The sequence below is a fragment of the Moschus berezovskii genome, chromosome 20 (assembly GCF_049115385.1).
Source record: "Moschus berezovskii isolate FMDL1 chromosome 20, NW_MosBer_1.0, whole genome shotgun sequence".
Classification (NCBI taxonomy): Eukaryota; Metazoa; Chordata; class Mammalia; order Artiodactyla; family Moschidae; genus Moschus; species Moschus berezovskii.
The window spans coordinates 33,023,033-33,039,490 of NC_142479.1; the positions used below are offsets into that span (position 1 = coordinate 33,023,033).

At 40.3% G+C, this 16,458-nt stretch overlaps 1 protein-coding gene across 3 annotated transcripts in view; it reads right to left on the reverse strand.

Annotated features, from left to right (window-relative positions):
- Positions 1 to 16,458, reverse strand: part of SSH2 (slingshot protein phosphatase 2) — a 252,391-nt gene that overhangs the window by 129,438 nt on the left and 106,495 nt on the right. For all 3 annotated transcript variants that reach the window (XM_055402670.2, XM_088828748.1, XM_055402643.2), the window contains one exon: positions 6,669 to 6,712. In XM_055402670.2, coding sequence (XP_055258645.2) covers positions 6,669 to 6,712 — 44 coding nt within the window. The remainder of the gene's footprint in view (positions 1 to 6,668; positions 6,713 to 16,458) is intronic.

Below are 16,458 nucleotides of genomic sequence, written 5' to 3' on the forward strand. Positions count from 1 at the left end.
TGCGGTAGTTTGAGCATTCTTTGGCATTGCCTTTCTTTGGGATTGGAATGAAGACTGACCTTTTCCAGTCCTGTGGCCACTGCTGAGTTTTCCAAATTTGCTGGCATATTGAGTGCAGCACTTTCACAGCATCATCTTTCAGGATTTGAAATACCTCAAATGTATGGATGTGAGAGTTGGACTGTGAAGAAAGCTGATCACCGAAGAATTGATGCTTTTGAACTGTGGTGCTGGAGAAGACTCTTGAGAGTCCCTTGGACTGCAGATCCAACCAGTCCATTCTAAAGGAGATCAATCCTGGGTGTTCATTGGAAGGACTGATGCTAAAGCTGAAACTCCAATACTTTGGCCACCTCATGCGACAAGTTGACTCACTAGAAAAGAGTCTGATGCTGGGAGGGATTGGGGGTGGGAGGAGAAGGGGACGACAGAGAATGAGATGGCTGGATGGCATCACCAACTCGATGGACATGAGTTTGAGTGAACTCTGGGAGTTGGTGATGGACAGCGAGGCCTGGCGTGCTGTGATTCATGGGGTCGCAAAGAGTCGGACATGATTGCGCGACTGAACTGAACTGAACTGAATGTAGTAACTTTGGAAATCTGATTCTTCACCTTCCCCAGGGTTTACTGCTTTTTGTTATTGTTTTTGTCTTTTTGATTGTTGTAGGCCATCAGGTAAAGAATCCACCTTTAATGCAGGAGACACAGGAAACGCAGGTTTGATCCCTGGGTCACGAAGATCCCTTGGAGGAGGAAAATGTCAATCCACTCCAGTATTCTTGCCTGAAAAATCCCATGGACAGAGAAGCCCGGTGGGCTACAGTCCAAAGGGTCATAAAGAGTCAGACATGACTAAGCAACTAAGCATGATGACAAGGCCAACTCACCGAGGATTAGGCTGAGATGTAAACCTAAGCTCTTTTCAGGTCTTTTCTGAGCTTTTCCCTAGGCATACATAGACATGTTCAATTTTCCCCCATATGAGATGTTTTTGAAGTCCTCATCCTTAATGTCTGACTCTCAAAAGGCGGAAAGGCAAAAAGTGAAAGCGGAGGGAAAAAAGGTGCTAGTCTTTTAAATCCCTGAAGTCACTTCAGCATGAAGAGGGGCTTGCAACAAAAGGGGGATTATTCCGCAACAGTGGCTGCCTGCCTCTTTGTCTGCACCTCAATAGTCAGAAGTGGCACTCGGCTATCAGATCACAGATCCCTGATATCTTGATATCTGGAGGATAGGATCCTTTCTGCTCACCCCATTTTCTATTAATACAAGCTGTATGCAAGCTGTACCAGGATCATATGCACGGCTATTTACCATATAGCTGAGAGTGAGAGATGGGGAGTTACTAAGAATTAAGAGCTAAAATTGATCACAGTTTACCCTCTAGTTCTTTCCTTGGAGGTTGCAAGCCTTCAATAGACCACAGAGCTCCATAATCAGTCGCTCAGTAGTGTCTGACTCTTTGCTACCCGCCAGGGACTGCAGCACGCCAGGCTTCCCTGTCCATCACCAACTCCTGGAGTCTACTCAAACTCATGTTACATCAGACAGATTCTCCAGTGCAATTGTTGTCAAGGTGGAGAGGCAGATTCCTGGTGCTTCCTTCTCCAATATCTTCCCAGCATCCTCTCCCAGAAGCAATAGTTATTTGACACTTCATTAGTCTCCAGAATTTTATAAGAAAACAACTTTTCAAAAATTTAGTTTGGCCAAGTCAAGAATTAATGGGAAGTGACTTCTGTTTGTTGTTTATACCCTGAAGAACAACATCTGGGGGAAAAAAGTAAAATTAACTATTTAGCTTTAACAGATATACCTAATTTCACTGTGGCTGCAATGATTAGTTTTTCAAATCAGATTTAAAAGGAATGCCTCTTGTTCTCAGAAGCAGAACATGTCAGATAACTATAAAACAGAGTCTGTGAACACATTCTTCAGAAACAGAGTGCTTCAGTGAAACGAAAACTCTTATTCTTGTTGAGCGGCTAGGAAAGAACCTTCCAAACTGTGTACTTAACAACACAGTGGCAGAACTCGAGGAAGGGAGGGTAGCTCACTACACCCCCTGGTGGCCACATCAAAATATTTATAAACAGCTGAAAGTTTTCTGGATCAGGAGAGCAACCCATATGGAGGTGGAGATTCAGACTTAAGACAGACCAAAAGCAAAAGACGTAGAGCTTCACTATCATCAGTTAGAGCTGGTTTTTAGCACATGGGAAAGATTTACTTTTATAAATCAATCAAATGCACACACATATTCTATGTTCAATAAAAGGTTTCTCTGTGAAATAATATCATTTTATTTCTTAAAACAGAAAAGTGACGTGATGGGGGCATCTTACTATCAAATGGCTCAGAAAATAAAAGTTCTTTGCATTGTATCAACAATTTTTCTATAGTATGAGATTGTTTCAAAATTTTAAAATATATATATGTGCTGTTTGCTAAGTCGCTCCAGTTGTGTCTGACTCTTTGCAACCCTATGGACTTAGCCCACCAGGCTCCTCTGTCCATGGGATTCTCCAGGCAAGAACACTGGATAGGGTTGCCATGCCCTCCTCCAGGGGATCTTCCTAACCCAGGGATCAAACTTACATCTGTTACATCTCCTCCACTGGCAGGTGGATTCTTTACCAAGGGTTTCCCTTGTGGCTCAGCTGGTAAAGAAGCCACCTGCAATGCAGGAGACCTGGGTTCGATCCCTGGGTTGGGAAGCTCCCCTGGAGAAGGGAAAGGCTACCCACTCCAGTATTCTGGCCTGGAGAATTCCATGGACTGTATAATCCATGGAGTTGCAAAGAGTCAGACATGACTGAGAGACCTTGGACTAACCTTGGCTCACCTGGTAAAGAAGCCGCCTGCAATGTGGGAGACCTGGATTCGATCCCTGGGTTGGGAAGATCCCCTGGAGAAGGGAAAGGCTATGCAATCCAGTATTCTGGCCTGGAGAATTCCATGAACTGTATAGTCCATGGGGTCGCAAAGAGTCGGACATGATTGAGTGGCTATCACTTTCACTTCTTTACCAATAGCGTCACCTGGGAAGCCCCCCTCCCGAAATATATATATGAAGATAAATTAACAGTTCATCTTTACAATAGACTTTTCCTCTTTACAGCCTTTTTTTAAAAATTTAAGTATAATGCTCTTATTCTCTAAGTTAACAAATTGTTTAACTAGAACACACACTCACGTAGAAGTACACCTGTTTCCTTTCCACAGCAAAAGATGGGCAATATAGTATTTATTGTCATTATGATATTTAAATCCATACAAAAATTATTTCACTAAACAGGCTGAAATGAAGTCATATCTCGAAAGTAAAAAATAAACAGACCAAAGGCAAGAAAAGGAAAACTTGAAGAGGTACCAGAGACAGAGATCTGAAAGAAAGATGTTTCTACAAAATGAATGCGTTAGTAACATGGTACCATGTGAAATTAGGGCTTCCCTCATAGTTTAGTTGGTAAAGAATCCACCTGCAATGCAAAAATGTGCCTGCAATGTAGGAGACCTGGGTTTGATTCCTGGGTCAGGAAGATCCCCTGGAGACAGAAATGGCAACCCACTCCAGTATTCTTGCCTGAAAAATGCCATGGACAGAGAAGCCTGGTGGGCAGTCACAAGAGTCAGACACGATTTAGTGACTAAACCACCACCATCTGAAATTACATCTTACACAAAGACATGCCCTAATTCTATGTTTTCTTCCAGCCCTCTTTAAGTTATTTCCACTTGACTATTGCCCTGTTATTTCACATGTGCAGAGGTGAACTCTTCATATATCGTCTTACAAGTTCTCTTTTTCAACTACACCACTTCTAGTAAAGATATCAACCAATCTTCTGTTCCTGTTCATTTATTTAATGAGTATTTATTGAGCGCCAACTACAGGCTACTTGCTGTGGATGCTGAGATAGAAGACACAGTTTCTGTCTTCAAGCTGCTATCAGTTACGGAGGTGACTGCCCACCTCTAGCTATCTTGCCTGCAGCGGCTTTCTAGCTCATTCTCCTGCCTCCTCTCATACTGCATAACACTGCCAGACTCTTATCCAGCAATCACACATTCTTTTAGACAAAGATCTACCAAATCAAAGTGGTTCCACTCTTAAGATATGAGTGATGATCTTCTTATTGCCCTTGGAACACATTAGTACCTACTTCCATACTTCTGGGCATATCCTCCCACCTCCCCATCCTCCTGTATGGAATGCTCTTCTGTTCTCCTACCTACATCCCATTTATCCAAGACCCAGAACTTACCAGGATATTTTCTGATATTCCTCTGGCCCACACTGCTTGCTCTCTCTCTCTTCCCCACCTGCTTCAAAACTTTCATTGCTAGGTTTGAAGTAGCAAACCTACTTACTTACAGTTGACATATACAGAAATGGGAGAATTCTACTATAATTAAAATATTTTCTAAATTTAGATCTAAGGTACTTTATTTCCTTCCAAAACTAGTTATCTTAAAAAGGGTATCTTGGGATTTCAAAGATTTATTTCAATGGTATCTTCCTTTTGCTCACCTTGGGGGTTCCCCGGTGGCACTAGTGGAAGAGAAAGAAAGAAAGTGAAGTCGCTCAGTCATGTCCAACTCTATGCAGACCCCATGGACTGTAGCCTACCAGGTTCCTCTGTCCATGGGATTTTCCAGGCAAGAGTACTGGAGTGGGTTACCATTTCCTTCTCCAGGGGATCTTCCCGACCCAGGGATCAAACCTGGGTTTCCTGCACTGCAGGCAGATGCTTTACCTTCTGAGCCACCAGGGAAGTCCCAGTGGAAAAGAATCTGCCTGCAATGCAGGAGACACAGGTTTGATCTCTGCATTGGGAAGATCCCCTGGAGGAGGGCATGGCACCCCACTCTGGTATTCTTGCCTGGTAAATCCTATGGACAGGGAAACCTGGCGGGCTACAGTCCACAGGGTCACAAAGAGTCAGACACAACTGAGAACATTTATTACCTTGAAGTTTTATTAGGCTGACTCATGAGACAGCCATTTGTATGTCAAAATGGCTGAATATTGGCATGTTACATGGCTTTGTTTATTCTCCAGTCAGCAAAGTGGGTCAGGACATAAGAAGACGAAAAGCAATGAGTTCATAAATATGCAAAAGGAAAGACTGGAACTGAATTTCATCCATTTATATTTTTACCAAAAAGGTAATAATACATAACCTGATTTTCAGTTCTATAACTGTGTTATGATATTTTTATGCGATATCTTCTCCAAAAGATAACATATCACCAGAATTAGCTATTATAAAAAGAACCTAGTGGGCATGAATAGATCATTTATTTTTTAAATATAGTAAACTACATATAACATAGAATTTGCCTTCTTAACTATTTTTAAATGTACAGAGGATTAAGTAATTCACACTGTTGTGCAACTAACACTACCATCCATCTCAAGAACTTTTTCTGTTCCAAAAATGAAACTTTTACCCATTAAGCAATAATTCCTCATCCATCCTCCACCAGACCCTGGCAACCAATATTCTACTTTTCATATCTGAGAATCTGACTACCTTAAGTATCTCATATAGGTGGAATCATACGGTATGTGTCCTTTTGGGACTGGATTTTTTTCACTTAGCATAACGTACTCAAGTGAATTGACTAAAAAAATTTTTTTTTATTTCACAGACATTTAAACAAATATTTTTAAAAGGTATTTATTTCATACAAAAGATATACTCTATTGAGTCACAGTATAATAATGTACTTCTAACAAGAAAGAAAGTAGAATTCTATGCAATCTTGAGAAACCAAAATATCATATAAAAATAGTTTGTTGCATTACAACATTGACAGTGATACAGACTTTCAAATTTTTAAGGATTTCAGTGAACTATTATTAAATCTTTAACATAACCATTAAAAGCATTTTAAAGAAGATAACAGAAATGTTATTATATACATCCTAGATATCTCTCATAATTCTTTTCCTTTAATGACAGCAAGTATTGGTATCCTTATAACATGCTCACTATTCCATGAGAGGAAGGAAAAAAGTTTCACTGTATTTTAAAACACTGGGTAAGTTACTTAGTGGAGGAGGGCATGGCAACCCACTCCAACTGCCTAGTGAATTCCCTGGACAGAGGAACCTGTCGGGCTATAGTCCATAGGGTTGCAAAGAGTCAGACATGACGGAACCAATTGAGCACACACACACAAGCAAATTAGTATATCCCTTGTATTAACCAATCTGTAAAAAACCGCCAAAACCTGTCAAAATGAATGACAAACCTAAGGACAAAACTGAAGGCTGAAATGTTCTTCAGTTAGGTAAGGAAAATTTGTTTTTTGATTACCTAAGACAGGTTTACAGACTTGGGTCAAAGCTAGGCCAATACTGGCTTTTCTGGTTAAAAAAATAAAAAAGAGAAATCTACTATTTAATTAAGTTAGTTAATTTATATATTGAGGTATACTTGACATATGATAATTACATTAGTTTCATGTGTACAACATAATGCAGTCCACCACTTAAAATCTGAGTCAGTAACGGGATTCTTAAAGCAATTCCATTTTGAGACACCAACTAAGCATCTTGGAAAACCAGGACAAACTAATCTGACAAGACTGAGAAAGAATTAGAGAAAAAACACCACTACAGAAATGCTACAGAATGTAATGAACAAACATACCTCCTGGGCTGTGATCGGCATTCCTCCTCCCCACTGTCTGCCTCCTGTAGAGAGAGGAAAATGAGAAAAAAATTACTTAAAATCTGAGGTCTCATATCATAATACCAACAATGAATGCAATTTTATTAAGCTTTACATGTAGGTAGTATCTCATTGATGGTGTGTACTTAAACTAAATTCTCTCCATAAAAAGTGACTTCAACCAACCCACTGGGTTGATATAATATATATCAACAGAATGTACTCCTGGAGGTAACTTTAACAATAGCCTACAAATTTTTTAATAACAAAGTATTCATAATGAAAATAATACCTCTGAAAACTAACTAGAGATGTTATGTTACTGTTACTTTCAATTAAAATGAGTGGGCATTCTGACTTTCACCAACAAATCTCATCAAGGTGACCTATTAACGATTCTGATACCCAAAAAACCACCTAAATAACGAACACCATTTTGAAAAGTTCTCTTGATCACATCATCATCACCTTAATGAACTATTATTTACTGAATATTTATTTAAAACATTCCTGGTGCCTTGCTCAATACTTTTAAGTACATTGTCCAACTTATTACTTATAAACTGAGAACGCTGATCGTACCCTCAGTTCAGTTCAGTCGCTCAGTCGTGTCTGACTCTTTGCGACCCCATGAATCACAGCACACCAGGCCTCCCTGTCCATCACCAACTCCCGGAGTTCACTCAAACTCATGTCCATCAAATCGGTGATGCCATCCAGCCATCTCATTCTCTGTCGTCCCCGTCTCCTCCCACCCCCAATCCCTCCTAGCACATACACATAAATCTACAATCAATGCAACTAAAAAGCACTGAATCATCATTTAATTGCAATATTTATTTTTTATAGTGGCACATCAAATAATTGAGGTGTTATACTTACAGCAATTTAGGCTCAATGAAATATAAATATTTTATAGAAACTGAAATTCACAAAAAGGAAAGAAGTTGCTCAAGGAAACTCATGTGGTAAGCTAAAATTAAAACTGATAAAATACTGCCTCCCAACACACTGAAAAAGGATATCATTCACCCTGACCTAGGTTGCTGCTGCTGCTGCTAAGTCACTTCAGTCGTGTCCGACTCTGTGTGATTAGACGGCAGCCCACCAGGCTTCCCCGTCCCTGGGATTCTCCAGGCAAGAACACTGGAGTGGGTTGCCATTTCCTTCTTCAATGTGTGAAAGTGAAAAGTGAAAGTGAAGTCGCTCAGTTGCGTCCAACTCTTCGCGACCCCATGGACTGCAGCCTACCAGGCTCCTCTGTCCGTGGGATTTTCTAAGCAAGAGTACTGGAGTGGCTTGCCATTGCCTTCTCCGTGACCTAGGTTAGGGATTATTATATGTTAAGATATTATATAGATCTTCATGGAGACAAGAATAGCAACATGAAGAAAAAGCGTGCGAAAAGATGAGAGAATGATATTGAGGTGCTAACTTTGTCTTTAAATTTCCTCTCTGACATTTTATATTTGCACTCTGGTCACTTTTGCCCTATTTGGCAAACACAAAAATAGGAGAAAAATAACTCAAACAATATGAGTATTGTCTTCTGGTAAGTCACCCACATTTTCAGTTTATGGAACCACCCCATTACTTCTACATCATCCTGCCTCCATTCGTGGGGAGAAACGGCCAGCTCTACAGCTTTTATTTTTTTTTTTTTACTGCCAGCTCTACAGCTTTTATTCTCATTTTATTTTCATTATTGATTTCAGGTATGCCCATTATCTTGTACAAACAGCAGGAGACAGCAAAGATCTTACCCTCAGAGGGAGGACAGGGAGAGTGTCATGGTATATTACACTCTGCCTATAGGGGAAGTTTTAGGTTTAGAAAGATGCCTTTCAGGAAGTGAAGAACAGTGTTTAAAAGAACCAATCGTCTCCAGAGTCAATAGTCAGAACCTGGAAAGTCTGCGTGAATGAAAATGAAAAGACTCGTAAGCAAATACAAATGTTAGATTTTGGAGCCTAAGGGAACTATGCTTCCTTGGAGGGTGCAAAGAGCCAAAACCAGTTACATCTACAGAGGTGAAGTGACATTTATTTAATACCACTACAGGCCAGATAACTTATACATTGTTTTATTTAATGTGTACCACAACACCGTGGGGCTTGCTAAATGTCACAAAGCCAATAACTGATGGGAGTCACAATTTGAACTCAGGCCTATATTTCTGCTATAAATAGCTGCCTCTAAACTAAAAATCTGCCTTTGGTAGCTCAACCTCAAGACAGGGGGTGGGAAGGGAACTGCAGAAGAAAGTGTAACTTTTCTCAAGGATTATAATAAAACAATATCTTTTGTCATCTTTCTTCTATGATGTCTACACTTTAGTGCCAAAAGCATGGAAAATTCCTTTTGCACAGAAAAAAAGTAAGCCAGAACAGTGTTTCTAACACAAGATCCTCAAGTGACTTTTTTTTTCTTTTTTAGATAATTTTACAATAGTCAGGCCAATGAGTTATTTGCTTCCCTTTCATCTTACTTGGAAAAAGAGGCTTAGGAAAAAAAAACTCAGTATGTCAAGGCAAGGTAAAATGGAATTTTTTTTGTGAATGAAGAAAATGTTCAATTATGCTTATTTCAATGGAATTCACTGCCCAAAATACAAAGATTCAACACTGCTTATTCAGCAAGGTTAATGATCAGGTAACACAGTTACCTTGAATGCTGGCAGTTAAACAGTAGCTAAAGGGAGACAGCTTACCATTCTATTGTAACAAGTGCATACACCAGACCATATAGAACCACCTATCTTGTCAAATGACTTGACATATTGTTGGTAAAAAAAAAAAAGAAAAGAAAAAAATGCAAATAGTGTGCTCAAAACATTAGAAAACACCAGGAGAAAAGTGTAGATATAACTGTCAGTTCTTCTAAGTAGATAGAATCATTTTTGATGTGTAAGGAGAACGAAATAACTAAATGATTAAACACAAGTTTGTTGACTTTTTAGAAAATATTCCAGAGTACTATTGTTAAGTATACAATTTCTTCCTGATGTTCTAAAGAAAAAATTAACCTATAAACAATATGGTGTGAGATTCTGAATATGCATTTTAGGATATTCAGAAAACACTAATTCAAAAAGATACATGCACCCCAATGTCCACAGAAGCATTATTTATAATAGCCAATATATGGATGCAACCTAAGTTTCCATCAACAGATGAATGGATGAAGATGTGCCATATGTGTGTGTGTGCATAATGGAATAAATGGAATACTGTTGTTGTTTACTTGCTAAGTTGTGTCTGACTCTTTGTGACCCCATGGACTGTAACCCGCCAGGCTCCTCTGTCCATGCTCAGCCATAAAAAAGAATGAAATTCTGCCATTTGCAATAGCATGAATGGACCTGGAGGGTATTATGTTCAGTGAAATAAGTTAGAGAAAGCCAAATACTTCATGTTATCATCTACATGTGGAACCTAAAAAAAATAAATGAATGCTTAGAACAGAACAGAAACAGACTCATAGATATAGAAAACAAACTGGTGGTTACCAGTGGAGAGAGAGGGAATGGAGTGGGCAAGATAGATGTATGGGATTAAGAGATACAAAGTACTGTGTATAATGAATAAAAAGAATATATTGGACAGCACAGGGAAATATAGCCATTATTTTGTAATAACTGTAAATGAAGTGTAATCTATAAAAATACTGAATCACTATGTGGTACACTTGAAACTAATATAATGCTGTATATAAACTATATTTCAATTAAAATATAATACATAATTTTAGGGTATTCAGGAACCATTAAGTATGAATATAAGTTAATATAGTCTTATTAACCTTCTTAATACCTGAACACAAAAGTAGGTCACTTAAGTAAAAGATGTTTGAAAAAGAACATAAGCATCTAAGTCATATTTGTTGAGAAATAGGCTGGAAGTGCTGCTAGCCTTGAAAGACACCAGGTTCCCAACCTTTATGGTCCAAAATTCTTTACATTGTCCATACCAAAATTCTTTACACTCCAATCCAAGTGTATTCATTCATCATTTTTCAAAGGTCCATGTTATTTCATCATCGTGGAAGGCCCTTCCCCACCCTCCTAGATCTTTCTGCAACCTTAAAAGCTGGCTTTAAAAGTCAGTAGTTCATGATGCTTCTGTTTTCATCTTACTGAGAGGCTGTCTGCCTCCCTCCAAACCTGACAGTTACTGTGCATGCTTCCTATGGCACTGCTGAGATCTGTCTCTGGGTTACCGCTGGGCTCTTGTTTTACATTCCACTATCAAACTGTAATCTGCCCTATCTTCCCTTCGCCTCTCACCCTGTGTTTAGCACAATGCCCTATGTGCACATGGAACTCGATAAAGAGGGGAATGAATGCATGATTGGAGCAGTGAACTAAAACCATGCAAACGCAGAGCTAATTGGCTGTGCATTCTTAGCTAGTAAGGACTATGCCAGCTATGTTTTACCCTTGGCTGGTTAATAGAACAGTTTTTGTTGCTTAGGAGTTAGTCTGTGATGAAGATCTGGAAGTAATACCTTAGGCTTTTCCTTTGGTTAAGCAGAGAGAATCCTTCACTTGCTCTCATTTACATATTCATTCATTCATTCCACATTAATTGACCACCTATGATGTGTTAGGTACTAGGCACCAGGAATTAAAAGTAAGCAGAATCGCCCTTTTCCTTGGATAGTTCATATTGTAGTAGGGGAGACAGTTCCATAAGCCAAAAATTATATGTCATTTGGCTTACAGCAGAGGATATACAAAGTGTTCTAGAAACAACAGAGGAGGAAATGACTAACTGGGGCTTGGATATGCTTCACAGAAGTTAATTTTCAGGCTAGGCTTGAATTAGTGGGTTTGTGTTAGATGGAAAATAGAAGGAAGAGTATTTCAGGCAGAAGAGTTGGCAAAAGGAACAGAAAGAATAAGAGTCTGGACGTGTAGGGAATGGTGAGCAGCTGTGAATTCCTGGAACAAAAGGATGGGTACTAGAGGTTAAGGCTATCAGGTAATACTGATGTTACGAGTCCATAAGGGTAGAATATTAAGATAACAGTCCTAGAGTCACAAAAAGTGGTTGTGGATTATTCATTAACTGGACTTCAGATTATCCATCAGTCACTTCTGTCCCTGGGAAAAAACTGAGGGTATCTGTCAGACAGGAAAAAATAATCTAGTAGTCTTTCTAAGAGTGGACATGAGCTTTGAAATCAGGAAAATCCTGCTTCTGGCTTTTGAAAGAAGCAAATGTGAAGGATACAGGCTTGAGGAGGAAATAGGGCACCATATTGCCACTTGGTTACTGGTAAGAGAAGGCTTAGATTCTCTCTAAGAAACAAGAGAGAAAGAAAATGGGGATGGAATCATGTTTGGGTTATCTAATGCTTTATAACTAATTTATTATATTTCATGGGTCAGAACTTCAAGCAGTATTTAGCTAGGTGATTCTTCTGCTCAATATAGTACCAATAAAGGTCACTCAGTGCTACTCTGGTGGTATTTAACTGGAAGATGGGCTAAGTGAGAGTCCAAGCAGTTTCATGCATATGCCTGACATCTTAGCCTGGAGGACTTAAGCTGGGCTCAACTGGACAGTCAACTAGAATGCCTATGGATTGGGTCTTCTCAAAGTCCATTAGGGCCTCAGGGTTGGTCTATTCGCATGGGGACTTAGGACTCCAGGAGGCTAGGCACAGAGCTGGCACAGTGTCACTTCTGCCATACTTTGCTGGTGTATTAAAGAGGTCTAGCAATGGCACCCCACTCCAGTACTCTTGCCTGGAAAATCCCATGGATGGAGGAGCCAGGTGGGCTGTAGTCCATGGGGTTGTGGCTGAGCGACTTCACTTTCACTTTTCACTTTCATGCATTGGAGAAGGAAATGGCAACCCACTCCAGTGTTCTTGCCTGGAGAATCCCAGGGACAAGGGAGCCTGGTGGGCTGCCGTCCATGGGGTTGCACAAGAGTCGGACACGACTGAAGCGATTTAGCAGCAGCAGCAGCAGTCCAGATTCAAGGGGAGGGGAATTAAACTGTATCTCTCAGTGAGGGAAAGAGCAAAGACTTCATAGTCATCTTTAATCAACCCTCTCAATACCGATGACTAGCGAGTAAGTATGTAGGTAAAATGAACAAGACAGGAAAAAGGCAGTTAAAGAGTTAATGAAGTAGAACTTCTAAAGACTAGGGCCACAGAAATATCCAGCACAGAAGAGAATAAAGAAGATGATTCTTATTCAGTACAAGATGCATGGAAGGCCATATGGATAATTTTATAGTCTGGTGTATATAACGAAGTGTCCTCTCTGAAGATAAGAAAAGGACCTGAAAGTATGGCCATCCACACACATACACACACACACACACACTACTGTCCAGGACCAGAATGAATAACCTGGGCACTTACATCTGAGAAGCTGGTTTGTAAGGAGCTCAAACCTCATCAAATCAGCAGTCCCAATATAAGATGACTTTGTTTTAAAATTGTTTAAATTGAGATGTGTGATATTTGCTGGGATTAAGATCCAAAACAGAGATTCAAATTAGTCATATTTCAGGGAGATGTAAGGCACATTAAAGTAAAAATAAGGAAACCAGAATACAGTGCAATCCTTATTTCTGAAATCAAAGCCACACTATGCTGTCATTATGACAGGTTTTAAGAAGCTATAAATAAACTTTATTGCCCATGATTTCAAGCAATAGAAAACCTCTGTCAGACACCTACTATACCTCAAGTATTTCCTTTGAATTCCTTTCAAATACAAATATGTATGAATCACAGTTGGAAAGGTTAATGAGGTACTTCCTTAGTGATAAGAAAGCCAGCTTGATTAGAATTCGGCTGATGTAACTTTGCTTTTGAAGAACACCAAGTCTTTGGTCAACAGCTAGTTGAAGAGGTATCACAGTACAGTCACTCACTGCCCACTAGAAAACCCGAGCTCTGGGTGTGGAGCTGTTACTGGATGCCTTTTGTTTATAATCCTTATTCTACTTAAATTTTTTGTTTAATACATGCAAATTAACCCCACCTGCACCCCCCGCTTGCCATAATTTCAGAGTAGCTAGACTGTTTTTTCTATCACAGAGATCCAACTCCTTGAGGCTACTTGGTTTGAAAAAGCAACAAGTCTTATCATGTTCTGAACCTGTCACATTTGATAAGCATGCAATATGGAAACGTCACAGGTCACTGGTCCTTAACTCTGGCTCCATTCAGAACTTTTTCAATAACACAAATCTCCTGGCCTCACGCCTACAGACTTTTATTCTTTAGCCCTGAGGTGAAGCCAGTGGTGTACTGGAGCCAACTGTTAAGATATTTAGGGATCTTATGAGACTCACATTCAGTTCAGTTCAGTTCAGTTGCTCAGTCGTGTCCGACTCTTTGCGACCCCCATGAACCACAGCACGCCAGGCCTCCCTGTCCATCACCAACTCCCGGAGTTCACTCAAACTCATGTCCACAGAGTCGGTAATGCCATCCAGCCATCTCATTCTCTGTCGTCCCCGTCTCCTCCTACCCCCAATCGCTCCCAGCATCAGAGTCTTTTCCAGTGAGTCAACTCGTCGCATGAGGTGGCCAAAGTATTGGAGTTTCAGCTTTAGCATAAGTACTTCCAATGAACACCCAGGATTGATCTCCTCTAGAATGGACTGGTTGGATCTCCTTGCAGTCCAAGGGACTCTCAAGAGTCTTCTCCAGCACCACAGTTCAAAAGCATCAATTCTTCGGCGATCAGCTTTCTTCACAGTCCAACTCTCACATGACCACGGGAAAAACCATAGCCTTGACTAGACGGACCTTGGTTGGCAAAGTAATGTCTCTGCTTTTTAATATGCTGTCTAGGCTGGTCATAACTTTCCTTCCAAGGAGTAAGCGTCTTTTAATTTCATGGCTGCAATCAGCATCCGCAGTGATTTTGGAGCCCAAAAAATAAAGTCTGACACTGTTTCGACTGTTTCCCCATCTATTTCCCAAGAAGTGATGGGACCAGATGCCATGATCTTCGTTTTCTGAATCTTAAGCTTCAAGCCAACCTTTTCACTCTCTTCTTTCACTTTCATCAATAGGCCTTTGAGTTCCTCTTCACTTTCTGCCATAAGGGTGGTGTCATCTGCATATCTGAGGTTATTGATATTTCTCCCAGCAATCTTGATTCCAGCTTGTGCCTCTTCCAGCCTAGCGTTCCTCATGATATACTCTGCATATAAGTTAAATAAGCAGGGTGACAATATACAACCTTGACGTACTCCTTTTCCTATTTGGAACCAGTCTGTTGTTCCATGTCCAGTTCTAACTGTTGCTTCCTGACCTGCATATAGGTTTCTCAAGAGGCAGGTCAGGTGGTAGCTTGAAATTGGCTATGGTGGGACTTTTTTTTTTTTTTTTTTACTAGGAATATCAGCAAATGCTACAAAGCAGCCCTTACCCAGGAAACACGTTTTTGAACATGTACCAGCCCACCATGAGGTATGGGGCCCTAGGATCTGCATATTTTCAAAGCTCTTGATAACTGACAAGCAGTTTAGATTGAAAACATTTGTCTTAAAGGTTTGGAAAAATATCAAAAGTTCAGGGTACACAAAGCTACTACTCTCTCCAGGTAACTGTGCCATGCCAGGTGCCAGGAGACCAGTGATGACAGGAATTCAGCTCTCCTGAAAGTTCTATGGCTCCCATCCTAGATCGTAAGCTCTGTAAGGGCAGAACTACATTTGCAGAGTGGCAGTCACACAGAAGATGCTCAGAGGATACTAGATGAAATAATAAGTATTGCTCAAGGTATGGTAACCAGTAAGTGGCAAAATTAGGCCTCCACCTTAGGTTAACTCAGTATATCATGTGCCTCATCTCCATTAAATTATTGGTCATATCCTTGGTTTGTCAATCCAAGAGGAGTGCTTAAACACGGGGTAGAGAGCAAGCAGCATCCATCATAAGATAAGACTCTGTCTCTGTGCTGCTCCATAATTTAAACTCTTTTCATGACTATTATCTCATTTGAAGCAACCTAGGGTAAATGCAGTACAGGCATGATTAACACTTACTTTTCAGCTGAAGAAACTGCCGCATGGAAGTGAGAAAATTTGCTCAAAGTAACCTAAGAGTAAGCAGCAGAGTCACGATTCTGTTTGGGAAGGACAAATAAGCCTTCTATCAGAACAAACTGCTCTTCTTGCATGACAGGAATATGCCAGGTACACCAACAGGGGTCTTAGACCTTGTCTTTATCTCCCTGTCCAGATTCTGCTTCCTACTATTAAAGTGAAATTTCACATCCCACTCTTTGAAGACCTCATATTTGGTCCATTTCCTTCACTGTAGCCTGAGGTCTCAATATGGGCATATGGTCTTATGTTCAGCCAGGACATAGTGGTACAACTGTACTAATTGCTTACACGCTGAAATACCGAATGGTAAACAGTAGCTGCCTAGAGCTCCTCTGATTGTTTCATGATCCAGCAACAATCAGATTCAATTCAGTTCAGTCGCTCAGTCATGTCTGACTCTTTGCGACCCCATGCACGGCAGCACACCAGGCTTCCCTGTTCATTACCAACTCCCAGAGCTTGCTTAAACTCATGTTCATTGAGACGGGGATGCCATCAAACCATCTCATCCTCTGTCATCCCCTTCTCCTCCCGCCTTCAATCTTTCCCAGCACCAGCGTCTTTTCTAATGAGTCATTTCTTTGCATCAGGTGGCCAAAGTATTGGAGCTTCAGCTTCAGCATCAGCCCTTCCAATGAATATTCAGGACCGATTTCCTTTAGGATTGACTGGTTTGA